At 42.6% G+C, this 17,170-nt stretch overlaps 1 protein-coding gene across 3 annotated transcripts in view; it reads left to right on the top strand.

Moving 5' to 3' along the window:
* slc30a6 (solute carrier family 30 member 6) overlaps positions 1 to 17,170 on the top strand; it is a 200,178-nt gene that overhangs the window by 140,127 nt on the left and 42,881 nt on the right. For all 3 annotated transcript variants that reach the window (XM_070888661.1, XM_070888660.1, XM_070888662.1), the window contains 2 exons: positions 1,438 to 1,473; positions 3,089 to 3,183. In XM_070888661.1, the coding sequence (XP_070744762.1) occupies positions 1,438 to 1,473; positions 3,089 to 3,183 (131 nt within the window). The remainder of the gene's footprint in view (positions 1 to 1,437; positions 1,474 to 3,088; positions 3,184 to 17,170) is intronic.

Below are 17,170 nucleotides of genomic sequence, written 5' to 3'. Positions count from 1 at the left end.
GCAAATCATGTTTAACTAACTTGATTGAGTTTCTTGATGAGGTAACAGAGAGGGTGTAATGCAGTTGATGTGGTGTACATGGACTTCCAAAATGCATTCACCAAAGTGCCACATAATAGGCTTGCCAGCAAAGTTGAAGCCCATGGAATAAAAGGGACAATGGCAGCATGGATACGAAATTGGCTAAGTGACAAGAAACAGAGAGTAGTGGCGAACTGTTGTTTTTCGGACTGGAGGAAGGTATACAGTGGTGTTACCCAGGAGTCGGTATTAGGAGCACTGCTTTTCTTGATGCATATTAATGGGTGTACACGGCATAATTTCAAAATTTGCAGATGAGACAAAACTTTGGAAATATAGTGAACAGTGAGGAGGATAGTGATAGACTTGAAGACATCGACAGACTGCTGGAATGGGCGGACACGTGGCAGATGAAATTTAACGCAGAAAAGTGCAAAGTGATCCATTTTGGTAGAAAGAATAAGAGGCACTATAAACTAAAGGGTACAATTCTAAGGGGAGTGCATGAACAGAGAGACCTGGGGGTATATGTTGAAGGTGACAGGGCAGGTTCAGAAAATGGTTTAAAAAAAAAAGCATATGGTATCCCTGGGAATCATAAATAGAGGCATAAAGCAAGGAAGTTATGATGATCCTTTATAAAACACTGGATTGGCTTCAACTGGAGTATTGTGTCCAATTCTGGGCACTGCAGTTTAGGAAGGATGTGAAGGCCTTGGAGAGGGTGCAGAAAAGATTTACAAGAATGGTTCCAGGGATAAGGGACTTCAGTTATGTGGATGGATAAGAAAAGCTGTGGTTGTTCTCCCTAGAGCAGAGAAGGTTGAGAGCAGATTTGATAATGGTGCCCAAAATCATGAGGGGTCTAGACAGAGTAGATAGAAACTGTTCCCATTGATGGAAAGGTTGAGAATCAGAGTACACAGATTTAAAATGATTGGCAGAAGAACTAAAGGTGACATGAGGAAAAGCCTTTTTACACAGCGAGTGGTTAGGATCTGGAATTCACTGCCTGCAAGGGTGGTGGAGGCAGACTTAGTCATGGCTTTCAAAAGGGAGTTGGATAAGTACTTGAAGGAAAATATTTTGCAGGGCTACGGGGAAAGGGTAGGGGAGTGGAACTAGCTGAAGGGCTCTTGCAGAGAGCTGGCACAGGCTCGATGGGCCAAATGGCCTCCTGTTCTGTAACCATTCTGTGATTCATTTTTTTAATGGTAAATGATATGTTGTAACTGCTGCTGATAAAGAATCAACAGATTAATATTGATATGAGCAAAGTGTACTTGTCATCTTTAATACATTAAAAACTTTTTTCATATCTTTTAGAATTGCATAGAAATGAAGTATGATTGCTTTCACTATCTTTAGCAATGCAGTGGTTTAATTCCTTTGACTGACTTTTTTTTTTAAAAACAGTGTTGAGCGATTTCTAGAACAGCCTGAAATTCATACGTAAGTTTTTTGATTTAGTTCTGCATGAGTAAACATTTAATAGTATCTTGGCTGCAAAATTAAATGTGTTTTCAGTTTTTCTTGAGTAAAGCCGACTATTCACTGATGAAGCCGTGCACATCAGCCCTGTGTTGTGAGATGAATCTTTGCTTTAAATTCCAACGGAACTTATACTATTCTCTTTTTAAATGAATCCTAATTTTAGTCACAAAGGGTAAAGAGAAAATTACTTTATGTTCAAAGTTCTCTTAGATTCAATATGGAAAATAATAGATGGGGACCTTTGCCCACCCACTGGGTCTTGATTTTCAGCAGGGCCCGTGGCTCCAGAACTGTGCTCGGGCCAATCCAGAGTCATAGCCTTCATTTCCTAAGGAGCTGCCCCAGGGTACATGAGGGGCTGTCTCTGCAGGGATATCACAAAACTGTCAAACAAACATGTTATGAGTATATAGGAGCAGGAGTCGGCCGTTTGGCCCCAAGAGCCTGTTCTGCCATTCAATGAGATCATGGCTGATCTACCTCAACTCCACTTGCCTGCACTATCCCCATATCCCCTGATTCTCTTAATGTCCAAACATCTATCTGATTCTTTTAAATAATGAATATATACCTTTTTTTTTAGAAGCATTTCTCTCCTCCCCCAGATTTTCTTGCGCGTTAATGATGAAACGGCCCTGTGCTATTAATATATTGGCTCGGAATTTGCGGTCAGCAGTGAAGCGACAGTGATAGCCGCTGACCTCGAAGAAAGCTGCCCACAAAGATCTAGCGATCTCTGTGGCGTCAATTTCAGCTCTCTCAATCTTTGTTTGACTCTGGGGTCAAATCAAGTGAATCACCACCATCCAGCAACAGTGATATCGTCAAACTGCTTATTAGCCAATCACATTGAAGAATTATCAGACAGCAAACCAGGAAGAAAAATGCACAGATTATTATTTAAATTTTAAGAAATTTTACAAAGAGCAAAATAAAAATTAGGCCATACACATAGGATTAAGGTAGGGAAATATCAAACTTTTAAAACAATTCTATTAAAACTTGTAATTTTTCAATCCTATGAATTGAAAAATTTGACATTCCACAAATATAAGATTCGTTTTTCAGTGCCAGAACGATTGTTCAGCAGTCAGTACCCCATTTAAAAACCCAGTTACACCTCTTTCAACAAGGCATAGCATTTTAGGGGGGGGGGGAGGAAGTTTTCATCAGTTCGAGTCATTAGAATTGATTGCTGTCTCTCAGGAGTTCTACAGTGTAACCTGTGGCAGAGCAGGGAATGACTGACCGCAACTTCTGGATTTCCGCAATTATCTGCGCATGTGCTAAATCCTGAAGTTGCTGTCAGTCTCGGGGATAATGACAGCGAACACTGAAAGTTTCTCCGTCATTACCACTGCAAGATCCGGGCCATTGTCTATTATAAATTCCAGTTTGTTTTTGTAGAGTTGGTATTGAAGAAATGTCATGAGTTTCAGTTTGATAGATAGTTGCATGTTTAGTAACTAAATGAATAATCAATTTTTAGAAATATAATTACACAGCATGTAATTACTTCAAAAATAAAAAATCAGTTTCTTTGATTTTCTTGAAAACAAATTCTATCCTACAGGGGGCGCCTACTTGTTGGTACCTTTGTGGCCCTGTTCTTCAATTTACTTACCATGCTGTCTTTGAAGAACAAGTCTTTAGCTTACGTCTCTGAAGGTACGTTGCTGTTGAGAGGCTACATATTGGCTGCAATGTGGTAGCAATTTCCAATGACCTAGATGTTGCTGTCTGCAAAGCAGTTGTTAAGTTTTTAAAGTGATGTCTAGAAAGTCAATTATCTATAGGAGTGGCCTTAAAACAAAAGTTAACAATAATTGATTTCTTCACAGTTTGGACATCAGGAACATTCTGCACAACTCTATTTTATAGTCAACATATTTCTTGTTGTAAGGGTTGCGCGATGTGCTCTAAATAAGTTCTGCGTTAACTAGGACTGTAGTAAGATTTCTTTAACATAATAAGATGACATTTTCTTTCAAATTTGAAGAGAGACTCTCCATCAGGGACATCGGTTTGTCAGGATGTGTTGAACTCGGATGTGGAAAATAGTTAGAAAGTTTTCCTTGACCTGAGTAGCAAGGGAGCTGAATCAACTTTCGCGTCATAGAAACATAGAAAATAGGTGCAGGAGTAGGCCATTCGGCCCTTCGAGCCTGCACTACCATTCAATACGATCATGGCTGATCATTCACCTCAGTACCCCTTTTCTGCTTTCTCTCCATATCCCTCAATCCCTTTAGCCATAAGGGCCATATCTAACTCCCTCATGAATATATCTAACGAACTGGCATCAACAACTCTCTGCAGTAGAGAATTCCACAGGTTAACAACTCTGAGTGAAGAAGTTTCTCCTCATCTCGATCCTAAATGGCTTACCCCTTATCCTTAGACTGTGACCCCTGGTTCTGGACTTCCCCAACATTGGGAACATTCTCCCTGCATCTAACCTATCCAGTCCCTTCAGAATTTTACATGTTTCTATGAGATCCCTGCTCATTCTTCTAAACTCCAGTGTATAAAGGCCCAGTTGATCAAGTCTCTCCTCATATGTCAGTCCTGCCATCCCGTGAATCAGTCTGGTGAACCTTCGCTGCACTCCCTCAATAGCAAGAACGTCCTTCCTCAGATTAGGAGACCAAAACTGAACACAATATTCCAGGTGAGGCCCTGTACAACTGCAGTAAGACCTCCCTGTTCCTATACTCAAATCCCCTAGCTATGAAGGCCAACATGCCATTTGCCTTCACCGCCTGCTGTACCTGCATGCCAACTTTCAATGACTGATGTACCATGATACCCAGGTTTCTTTGCACTTCCCCTTTTCCTAATCTGCCACCATTCAGATAATATTCTGCCTTCATGTTTTTTCCACCAAAGTGGATAACCTCACATTTATCCACATTATACTGCATCTGCCATGCATTTGCCCATTCACCTAACCTGTCCAAGTCACCCTGCAGCTGCTTAGCATCCTCCTCACAGCTCTCACCGCCACCCAGCTTAGTGTCATCCACAAACTTGGAGATATTACACTCAATTCCTTCATCTAAATCATTGATGTATATTGTAAAGAGCTGGGCTCCTAGCACTGAGCCCTGCGCACCCCACTAGTCACTGCCTGCCATTCTGAAAAGAACCCGTTTATCCCAACTGGCATTTAGAAAGCAGAGAAATCAGTTCTCTATCCACGTCAGTACATTACCACCAATACCATGTGCTTTAATTTTGCACACCAATCTCTGTTGTGGGACCTTGTCAAAAGCCTTTTGAAAGTCCAAATACACCACATCCACTGGTTCTCCCTTGTTCACTCTACTAGTTACATCCTCAAAAAATCCCAGAAGATTTATCAAGCATGATTTCCCTTTCATAAATCCATGCTGACTTGGACCGATTCTGTCACTACTTTCCAAATGCGCTGCTATTTCATCTTTAATAATTGATTCCAACAATTTCCCCACTACTGATGTCAGGCTAACTGGTCTATAATTCCCTGTTTCCCCTATCCCTTTTTTTATAATGGTGTTACATTAGCTACCCTCCAGTCCATAGGAACTGATCCAGAGTCGATAGGCTGTTGGAAAATGATCACCAATGCCTGCACTATTTCTAGGGCCACTTCCTTAAGTACTCTGGGATGCAGACTATCAGGCTCCGGGGATTTATCGGCCTTCAATCATATCAATTTCCCTAACACAATTTCCTGACTAATAAGGACTTACTTCAGTTCCTGCTTCTCTCTCTAGACCCTCGGTCCCCTAGTATTTCCGGAAGGTTATTTGTGTCTTCCTTCGTGAAGACAGAAGCAAAGTATTTGTTCAATTGGTCTGCCATTTCTTTATTCCCCAGTATAAATTCACCTGATTCTGACTGTAAGAGACCTACGTTTGTCTTCACTAATCTTTTTTTCTTCACATATCTATAGAAGCTTTTGCAGTCAGTTTTTATGTTCCCAGCAAGCTTCCTCTCATACTCTATTTTCCCCTTCCCTAATGAAACACTTTGCCCTCCTCTGCTGAAATCTAAATTCCTCCCAGTCCTCAGGTTTGCTGCTTTTTCTGGCCAATTTATATGCCTCTTCCTTGGATTTAACACTATTCTTAATTTCCCTTGTTAGCCATGGTTGAGCCACCTTCCCCGTTTTATTTTTACTCCAGACAGAGATCTACAATTGTTGAAGTTCATCCATGTGATCTTTAAATGTTTGCCATTGCCTATCCATCGTCAACCCTTTAAGTATCATTCGCCAGTCTATTCTGGCAAATTCACGTCTCGTACCATTAAAGTTCCCTTTCCTTAAGTTCAGGACCCGAGTCTCTGAATTAACTGTGTCACTCTCCATCTTAATAAAGAATTCTACCATATTATGGTCACTCTTCCCCAAAGGGCCTCGCACAACAAGATTGCTAATTAGTCCTTTCTCATTACACATCACCCAGTCTAGGATGGCCAGCCCTCTAGTTGGTTCCTCGATATATTGGTCTAGAAAACCATCCCTAATTCACTCCAGGAAATCCACCTCCACCGCATTGCTACCAGTTAGCTTAGCCCAATCTATATGTAGATTAAAGTCGCCCATGATAACTGCTGTACCTTTATTGCACGCAATCCTGATTTGTTGTTTGATGCTGTCCCCAATCTCACTACTACTGTTTGGTGGTCAGTACATAACTCCCACTAGCGTTTTCTGCTCTTTGGTATTCCTCAGCTCTACCCATACAGATTCCACATCATCCAAGCTAATGTCATTCCTTACTATTGCATTAATTTCCTCTTTAACCAGCAACGCTACCCCACCTCCTTTTCCTTTCTGTCTATCCTTCCTGAATGTTGAATAGCCCTGGATGTTGAGTTCCCAGCCTTGGTCACCCTGGAGGCATGTCTCCGTAATCCCAATTATATCATATTCGTTAATAGCTGCCTGCGCAGTTAATTTGTCCACCTTATTACGAATACTCCTCGCATTGAGGCACAGAGCCTTCAGGCTTGTCCATTTGCTCATTAACCTACATCTCTATTTCAACTGTTGATTACTGTTTACTTCTCTAACTCCTCCAGTCTGTTCCCCTGATGTAATCAACACTCATTGTTTAAATTGCTGTTTTAATTCAAATCTTTAAAAGGACTCTGGATGGTAGAGCAGCCCCCCACCAATCTTTTATTTGGTGTAAAAGTACAGGTACTCTGAAGACTGAAATGTTATGTGCTGCTGTACTTCTCTCATTCGAATTAATGCCCAGCATCAACATTTGAAACAAACATTTACGCAGATATTACATTATACACAGTCATGTTTTGAAAATTCAACAGATTTACATAGGTAACTTAATTTTCCATGTTAAAATGACGTGAGATTTACAGTAAGCACTTAAAGCAGCATATGTATCTAACATTAAAAAAAATGTTTTTTGTAAGCAATATAAGCTTTTATAAATTGTTCCTCCACCAAATCTGTTTTCGGTGGTATTATCAGCTGGAAGTGGAAACACTAGAAATGAGTACACACTTGTCACATTTTGAAAGCTCCACAGAAAAGGTGAGGCATGGATGTTAATTTCCCATTCTGATGCTGTGGGAGGCAGGTGCAAACCCATTGTTAAAATCATCACAGGGTCACTTTGGCATACCTCCTGGCAAAAAGCTGAAGAATGATATTGGAAGCAAGTTGGCTAAGGGATTGGAGAGAAAAAGCAGAGTGAGACATATAGGGTATAATAACCTTAAAAATAATCAGACTGTTCAGTGCTTTGGATTATAATAGCTGATTATTTTTCATCAAATTCTAGTAGTTTTGTTAATCAAATGTCATATATACATCGTCACTAACACTTTTCATGCAGTCTCCAAATGACATTCTGGATTACTGTACTTGGAATAGTTCTTGTTAATCTTCTCATTACACTGTACTTATCTGAAGTTTTCTTCCATAAAATAATTGAACTGAGGGATATATTAATTCAGATTCTTGTTTTTATCAATAACCCATTCTATCAAATATGGTGTCATTTTTGCTGTTTGGTTCGTGAGTTAGAAAATGTGGAAATAGTAGCTAAGATGCAGTGTAGGGCAGGAAAAAGCCCAAGATGTATCTGATGCACTAAATAGTGAATGTTTCTTCAATGATGTAGGGAGCTGATGATGAGAATGTGAAAATTACATGAAGAATGTGTAAAAGTATTGGAGTGAAGGGATGTTTGGGGGAAAGTTGAGAGAGATGACGATCTGCTAAAAGAGCAAGAAAGAGAAAAGAAGAATGAGAAAGAAAAAACCTGTATTTATATAGCGCCATTCACAACCTCCAGATGTCCCAAAGTGCTTTACATCCAATAATGTACTTTTGAATTGTGGTCACTGTTGGAATGTGGAGTAATGCGGTGGCTAATTTCTAGTCTGCCACATCCCTTCGTTATTTTAAACACCTCTATCAAATTATTTAGTAATCTCCTAATGAAAGCATCCCCAATTATTCAGGTCATTCTTTATATTTACATTTCCTCATACCAGGTAGCAACCTAGTGAATTTGCACTGTCCCCTCTCTTGCCTCAACATTTTCCTATAGTGTGGCATCATTTGTGTGCAATCTTTAGTAGAACCCAGCTGGTGTTAACCAATTGGGTATTCATGACCTTGCCAGACGGCATCTTGGGACTAATCGGACCAAGTGCGTGAGAGATTAGGAACATATCTTACTCATCAGTCTCTGATTAATCTACCAAAACACATGTTCAACAAGCATGGTAAGATTTAGTTGCTGTTGTAATTTTTTTCAAGACCTAATGGTCTTGGTTTTAATTTTTTTCTATTTTATGGATTTCCATAGCTTTCAATATGAATTAGGTGGCCTAAGGCTTTGTATAGAAATAGTGTCACTTCGCAGCTGCATAGGTGCTGCTGGTGAGTTTAACAACATATGAAAATATTGCCGCATTCAATCTCTTTCATTAAGTTTTCTACAACACTTCATTAATATTTAAACATCAGAGTGACAGTCGCCGCGAAAGCGATGACAGGCTTTAAGTGGAATTTTTCAAGGGTACAAACGAATCACAACAGCAATTTGAAATCACGGTCAGTTTGTCATAAGCCATTAAGAACACTCCAATAACTATGCCTTCCAGTTAATCACTTCAGGGAAGGAACTATTGCCTCATGATATGCCGTCAAATTTTCAAAACAGAATCCAATATTCTGATAATTGAATTTATTATGTAGTTTTTTTTTTGTTTGTTTTTGCCAATTTTCTCCTGAAGACAGTGACTCCTGATACTGTGGGGGGCCAAGCATCCTGCAGTGCATAACCCAAGTGACTGCCCTTCAGATTTGAGACAGGACAGTGAGTGTTTGCAGGATATTAAACCACGGGAGCGGGGAGGATAAACATCACAGCCAAGCCCAATCCACAAATATTTTAATTCAATACCAATCATTTTTTTGGGAATCTGCACTGATTGTTCGGCTCCCTAATCCAAGGGCATTAAGGCAAACTGCAGTGCCCATAGAAACATAGAAAATAGGTGCAGGAGTAGGCCATTCAGCCCTTCGAGCCTGCACCACCATTCAATAAGAGCATGGCTGATCATTCACCTCAGTACCCCTTTCCTGCTTTCTCTCCATACTCCTTGATCCCCTTAGCCATAAGGGCCATATCTAACTCCCTCTTGAATATATCCAATGAACTGGCATCAACAACTCTCTGCGGCAGGGAATTCCACAGGTTAACAACTCTCTGAGTGAAGAAGTTTCTCCATCAGTCCTAAATGGCCTACCCCTTATCCTAAGACTGTGTCCCCTGGTTCTGGACTTTCCCAACATCGGGAACATTCTACCCGCATCTAACCTGTCGCGTTCTGTCAGAATCTTGCATGTTTCTATGAGATCCCCTCTCATCCTTCTAAACTCCAATGTATAAAGGCCCAGTTGATCCAGTCTCTCCTCATATGTCAGTCCTGCCATCCTGGCTGCAATCAGCTAACTGAGCATAGGCAGGAAAGCAGACGTAGAAGTTTCTGGTCTGAGTTGTTCATTTTGTGTGCTGGCTTGTCAAAGTGCGCCATGGGTCTAAGTTACTTTTTGCATTAAGGTTTGGAGTGTATTAGGGATGGTTTTCTGGACCAATATGTTGAGGAACCAACTAGAGGGCTGGCCATCCTAGACTGGGTGATGTGTAATGAGAAAGGACTAATTAGCAATCTTGTTGTGCGAGACCCCTTGGGGAAGAGTGACCATAATATGGTAGAATTCTTTATGAAGATGGAGAGAGACTAGGGTCCTGAACTTAAGGAAAGATAACTTTGATGGTATGAGACGTGAATTGGCTAGAATAGACTGGCAAATGATACTTAAAGGGTTGATGGTGGATAGGCAATGGCAAATTGAATATATCTTAACGAACTGGCATCAACAACTCTCTGCGGCAGGGAATTCCATACATTAACAACTCTCGGAGTGAAGAAGTTCCTCCTCATCTCAGTCCAAAATGGCTTACCCCTTATCCTAAGACAATGTCCCCTGGTTCTGGACTTCCCCAACATCGGGAACATTCTTCCTGCATCTAACCTGTCCATTCCTGTCAGAATTTTATGTGTTTCTATGAGATCCCCTCTCATCCTTCTAAACTCCAGTGAATACAGGCCCAGTTGATCCAGTCTCTCCTCATATGACAGTCCTGCCATCCCAGGAATCAGTCTGGTGAACCTCCGCTGCACTCCCTCAATAGCAAGAACGTCCTTCCTCAGATTAGGAGACCAAAACTGAACAAAATAGTCCAGGTGGGGCCTCACCAAGGCCCTGTACAATTGCAGTAAGACTTTCCTGCTCCTAAAATCAAATCCCCTTGCTATGAAGGCCAACATACCATTTGCCACCTTCACCGCCTGCTGTACCTGCATGCCAACCTTCAATGACTGATGAATCATGACACCCAGGTCTCGCTGCACCTCCCCTTTTCCTAATCTGCCGCCATTCAGATAATATTCTGCCTTCGTGTTTTTGCCCCAAAGTGGATAACCTCACATTTATCCACATTATACTGCATCTGCCATATATTTGCCCACTTGCCTAACCTGTCCAAATCACCCTGCAGCCTCTTAGCATCCTCCTCACAGCTCACACCGCCACCCAGTTTAGTGTCATCTGCAAACTTGAAGATATTACACTCAATTCCATCATCGAAACCATTAATATATATTATAAAGAGCTGGGGTCCCAGCACTGAGCCCTGCGGCACTCCACTAGTCACTGCCTGCCATTCTGAAAAGGACCCTTTAATTCCGACTCTCTGCTTCCTGCCTGCCAAACAGTTCTCTATCCACGTCAGTACATTACCCCCAATACCATGTGCTTTGATTTTACACACCAATCTCTTGTGTGGGACCTTGGCAAAAGCCTTTTGAAAGTCCAGATACACCACATCCACTAGTTCTCCCCTGTCCACTCTACTGGTTACATCCTCAAAAAAACTCCAGAAGATTTGTCGAGCATTATTTCCCTTTCATAAATCCATGCTGACTCGGACCGATCCTATCACTGCTTTCCAAATGTACTGCTATTTCATCCTTAATGATTGATTCCAACATTTTCCTCACTACTGATGTCAGGCTAACTGGTCTATAATTACCCGTTTTCTCGCTCCCTCCTTTTTTAAAAAGTTACATTAGCAACCCTCCAGTCCATAGAAACTGATCCAGAGTCGATAGACTGTTGGAAAATTATCACCAATACATCCACTATTTCTAGGGCCACTTCCTTAAGTACTCTGGGATGTAGACTATCAGGCTCTGGGGATTTATCGGTCTTCAATCCCGTCAATTTCCATAACACAATTTCCCACCTAATGAGGATATCCTCCAGTTCCTCTTTCTCACTAGACCGTTGGACCCCGAGTACATCGGGAAGGTTATTTGTGTCTTCCTTTGTGAAGACGGAACCAAAGTACTTGTTCAATTGGTCTGCCATTTCTTTGTTCCCCATTATAAATTCACCCAAATCCGACTGCAAGGGACCAACGTTTGTCTTCACTAATCTTTTTCTCTTCAAATATCTATAGAAGTTTTTGCAGTCATTTTTTGTGTTTCCGGCAAGCTTCCTCTCGTACTCTATTTCCCCCCTCTTAATTAAACCCTTTGTCCTCCTCTTCTGTATTCTAAATTTCTCCCAGTCCTCCGGCTTACTACTTTTTCTGGCTAATTTGTATGCCTCTTCCTTGGATTTAACACTATCCTTAATTTCCCTTGTTAGCCACGGTTGAGCCACCTTCCCCGTTTTATTTTTTACTCCAGACAGGGATATATAAATGTTGACGTTCATCCATGTGATCTTTAAAGGTGTTTGCCATTGCCTATCCACCGTCAACCCTTTAAGCATCATTTGCCAGTCTATTCTAGCCAATTCGCGCCTCATACCATCAAAGTTACCTTTCCTAAAGTTCAGGACCCTAGTTTCTGAATTAACTTTGTCATTCTCCATCTTAATGAAGAATTCTACCATATTATGGTCACTCTTCCCCAAGGGGCCTCGCACAACAAGATTGCTAATTAGTCCCTTCTCAGTGCACATCACCCAGTCTAGGATGGCCAGCTCTCTGGTTGGTTCCTCGACATATTGGTCTAGAAAACAATCCCTAATACACTCAAGGTAATCCTCCTCCACCGCATTGCTACCAGTTAGGTTAACCCAATCAATATGTAGATTAAAGTCGCCCATGATTACTGCTGTACCTTTATTGCACACATCTCTTATTTATTTGATGCTGTCCCAAACCTCACCACTACTATTTGGTGGCCTGTGCACAACTCCCACTAGCGTTTTCTGCCCTTTGGTATTCCGTAGCTCCATCCATACCGATACCACATCATCTACGTTAATGTCCTTCCTTACTATTGCGTTACTTTCCTCTTTAACCAGCAATGCCACCCCGCCTCCTTTTCCTTTCTGTCTATCCTTACTAAATGCTGAATATCTGGATGTTGAGTTTCCTACCTTGGTCACCCTGGAGCCACGTCTCCGTGATGCCAATCACATCATTCACGTGAACGGCTATCTGCGCAGTTAATTCGTCCACCTTATTCCGAATACTCTTCGCATTGAGGCACAGAGCCTTCAGGTTTGTCTTTTTAACACACTTTGACCCTTTAGAATTCTGCTGTAAAGTGGCCCTTTTTGTTTTTTGCCTTGGGTTTCTCTGCCCTCCACTTTTACTATTCTCCTTTCTATCTTTTGCTTCTGTCTCCATTTTATTCCCCTCTGTCTCCCTGCATAGGTTCCCATCCCCCTGCCATATTAGTTTAACTCCTCCCAAACAGCACTAGCAAACACTCCCCTAGCACATTGGTTCCGGTCCTGCCCAGGTGCAGACCGTCCAGTTTGTACTGGTCCCACCTCCCCCAGAACCGGTTCCAATGTCCCAGGAATTTGAATATCTCCCTTCTGCACCACTGCTCAAGCCACGTATTCATCTGAGCTATCCTGCGATTCCTACTCTGACTAGCATGTGGCACTGGTAGCAATTCTGAGATTACTACTTTTGAGGTCCTACTTTTTAATTTAACTCCTAGCTCCCTAAATTCGTCTCGTAGGACCTCATCCCATTTTTTACCGATATCGTTGGTACCTATATGCACCACGACAACTGGCTGTTCACCCTCCCTTTTCAGAATGTCCTGCACCCGCTCCGAGACATCCTTGACCCTTGCACCAGGGAGGCAACATACCATCCTGGAGTCTCGGTTGCGGCCGCAGAAACGCCTATCTATTCCCCTTACAATTGAATCCCCTATCACTATTGCTCTCCCATTCTTTTTTTTTTCTGCACTCCTGTGCAGCAGAGCCAGCCACGGTGCCATGAACCTGGCTGCTGCTGCTCTCCCCTGATAACTCATCCCCCTTAACAGTACCCAAAGCGGTGTATCTGTTTTGCAGGGGGATGACCACAGGGGACCCCTACACTACCTTCCTTGCACTGCTCTTCCTGTTGGTCTTCCATTCCCTATTTTGCTGTGGACCCTTGACCTGCGGTAAGACCAACTCACTAAATGTGCTATTCACATCATTCTCAGCATCGTGCATGCTCCAGAGTGAATCCACCCGCTGCTCCAGTTCTGCATTGCGGTTCGTCAGGAGCTGGAGGCGGATACACTTGCCGCACACGTAGTCGTCAGGGACACCGGAGGCGTCCCTGATTTCCCACATGGTACAGGAGGAGCATAACACGTGTCCGAGCTGTCCTGCCATGACTTAACCACTAGATTAACTTAATTTGGCAACAATGCTAAAGGTTACTTACTAAAATAGAAAAGAAAAAGAAAAGCTACTTCCCAATCACTTACCGCCTTGGCTGTGACTCACCTTTCGATTTCTTTCTACTTTTTTGCCTTCTCACCCCGCTGGAACTGCACCGGCTGGGCCTTTATAGGCCTCTCGACTCGACCGTGGAACTCCTGCCTCTCCTTGCCGCTCCTCCACTGACTCTAGGCCTTTATAGGCCTCTCGACTCAACCCCGGAACTCCCGCCTCTCCTTGCCGGGAACACAATAACTGACTGCAAAAGCTTCTATAGATATGTGAAGAAAAAAAGATTAGTGAAGACAAACGCAAGTCCCTTGCAGTCAGATTCAGGTGAATTTATAATGGGGAGCAAAGAAATGGCAGGCCAATTGAACAAATATTTTGGTTCTGTCTTCACGAAGGAAGACACAAATAACCTTCCGGAAGTACTAGGTGACCGAGGGTCTCGTGAGAAGGAGGAACTAAAGAAAATCCTTATTGGGTGTGAAATTGTGTTGGGGAAATTGATATGATTGAAGGCCGATAAATCCCCGGGGCCTGATAGTCTGCATCCCAGAGTACTTAAGGAAGTAGCCCGAGAAATAGTGCAGGCATTGGTGATCATTTTCCAACAGTCCATCAACTCTGGATCAGTTCCTATGGACTGGAGGGTAGCTAATGTAACACCACTTTTTAAAAAAGGAGGGAGAGAGAAAACAGGTAATTATAGACTGGTTAGCCTGACATCAGTAGTAGGGAAAATGTTGGAATCAATTATTAAAGATGAAATAACAGCGTATTTGGAAAGCAGTGACAGGATCGGTCCAAGTCAACATGGATTTATGAAAGAGAAATCATGCTTGACAAATCTTCTGGAATCTTTTGAGGATGTAACTAGTGGAGTAGACAAGGGAGAACCAGTGGATGTGGTGTATTTGGACTTTCAAAAGGCTTTTGACAAGGATCGACACAAGAGATTGGTGTGCAAAATTGAAGCACATGGTATTGGGGGTAACGTACTGACGTGAATAGAGAACTGTTTGGCAGACAGGATGCAGAGAGTCGGGATAAACGGGTCCTTTTCAGAAAGGCAGGCAGTACTAGTGGGGTGCTGCAGGGCTCAGTGCTGGGACCCCAACTATTTACATTAATGATTTGTATGAAGGAATTGAGTGTAACATCTCCAAGTTTGCAGATGAAACGAAATTGGGTGGCGGTGTGAGCTGTGAGCAGGACGCTAAGAGGCTGCAGGGTGATTTGAACAGGCTAGGTGAGTGGGCAAATGCATGGCAGATGCAGTATAATGTTGATAAATGTGAGGTTATCCACTTTGGTGGCAATAACGTGAAGGCAGAATATTATCTGAATGGCGGCAGATTAGGAAAAGGGGAGGTGCAACGAGACCTGGATATCATGGTACATCAATCATTGAAAGTTGGCATGCAGGTACAGCAGGCAGTGAAGAAGGCAAAAGGCATGTTGGCCTTCATAGCTAGGGGTTTTGAGTATAGGAACAGGGAGGTCTTACTGCAGTTGTACAGGGTCTTGGTGAGGCCTCACCTGGACTATTGTGTTGAGTTTTGGTCTCCTAATCTGAGGAATGACGTTCTTGCTATTGAGGGAGTGCAGCGAAGGTTCACCAGACTGATTCCCAGTGTGGCTGGACTGACATATGAGGAGAGACTGGATCGACTGGGGCTTTATTTACTGGAGTTTAGAAGAATGAGAGGGGATCTCATAGAAACATAAAATTCTAACGGGACTGGACAGGTTAGATGCAGGAAGAATGTTCCCGATGTTGGGGAAGTCCAGAACCAGGGGACACAGTCTAAGGATAAGGGGTAAGCCATTTAGGACTGAGATGAGGAGAAACTTCTTCAATCAGAGTTGTTAACCTGTGGAATTCCCTACCGCAGAGAGTTGTTGTTGCAAATTCGTTGGATATATTCAAGAGGGAGTTAGATATGGCCCTTAATGCTAAAGGGATCAAGGGGTATGGAGAGAAAGCAGGAAAGGGGTACTGAGATGAATGATCAGCCATGATCTTATTAAATGGTGGTGCAGGCTCGAAGGTCCGAATGGCCTACTCCTGCACCTATTTTCTGTGTTTCTAAAATATATTACCCATGTATTATTGGATAGATTTAATACTAAAAGTAATTATTTCTATCCACTTCATCATTATTATGGTTATTTTCTGCAGCAAAATTAAATTAAATTGCCCAGTACTTGTGTTTTGTTAATATGGTTTTTCAGTTCATGAATATTGACATTGTGAAATACGTTAATTCTCAAAGTAATGTATTGGCATATTTATAAAGATAATTTTAATCAAAGAACTCTGGGACTGGATAATAAGCTTTGGATGTAAAACTAGCCCAGAATAGTGTGGTCTCACTCTTTGCCAGTTGTGATAGTTCAATATGACATGAATTTGAGCCACAAGAGTTCAGGCATTACCCCAATAGAGAAAAAGACACAATCGTCATGTTGAGACACTCCTGCACGCAGACCAGTCTCAAAGGATTGATGGTGATTCTACCTGCTCCAGCGTATGTAGTGCATGGCCCAGAGAGCTGCTGTCTCCAGCGTATGTAGTGCATGGCCTAGAGAGCTGCTGTCTCCAGCGTATGTAGTGCATGGCCCAGAGAGCTGCTCTCTCCAGCGTATGTAGTGCATGGCCCAGAGAGCTGCTCTCTCCAGCGTATGTAGTGCATGGCCCAGAGAGCTGCTCTCTCCAGCGTATGTAGTGCATGGCCCAGAGAGCTGCTCTCTCCAGCGTATGTAGTGCATGGCCCAGAGAGCTGCTGTCTCCAGCGTATGTAGTGCATGGCCCAGAGAGCTGCTGTCTCCAGCGTATGTAGTGCATGGCCCAGAGAGCTGCTCTCTCCAGCGTATGTAGTGCATGGCCCAGAGAGCTGCTCTCTCCAGCGTATGTAGTGCATGGCCCAGAGAGCTGCTCTCTCCAGCGTATGTAGTGCATGGCCCAGAGAGCTGCTCTCTCCAGTGTATGTAGTGCATGGCCCAGAGAGCTGCTGTCTCCAGCGTATGTAGTGCATGGCCCAGAGAGCTGCTGCTCTCCAGCGTATGTAGTGCATGGCCCAGAGAGCTGCTGTCTCCAGCGTATGCAGTGTATGGCCCAGAGAGCTGCTCTCGCCAGCGTATGCAGTGCATGGCCCAGCGCGCCTATGCTCTTGACAGCAGTTTTTGAAGACAGATTGAAAACATTTTATTGCTTTAGAAAACATTACCCCTTCAAAAACACACAAATATAATATTCATCTTGTACTTTATTTGTTAAATTGTTTCTAAACATATATATATATATATATATATATATATATAGTTTAAGTAAAACATGTCTTTTTTTTGTGCCCTGAA

This window comes from Pristiophorus japonicus, chromosome 9 (genome assembly GCF_044704955.1).
Source record: "Pristiophorus japonicus isolate sPriJap1 chromosome 9, sPriJap1.hap1, whole genome shotgun sequence".
NCBI classification, from domain to species: domain Eukaryota; kingdom Metazoa; phylum Chordata; class Chondrichthyes; family Pristiophoridae; genus Pristiophorus; species Pristiophorus japonicus.
Note: the sequence above shows the minus strand (reverse complement) of the source record. Positions and strands in the feature narration are given on the sequence as shown.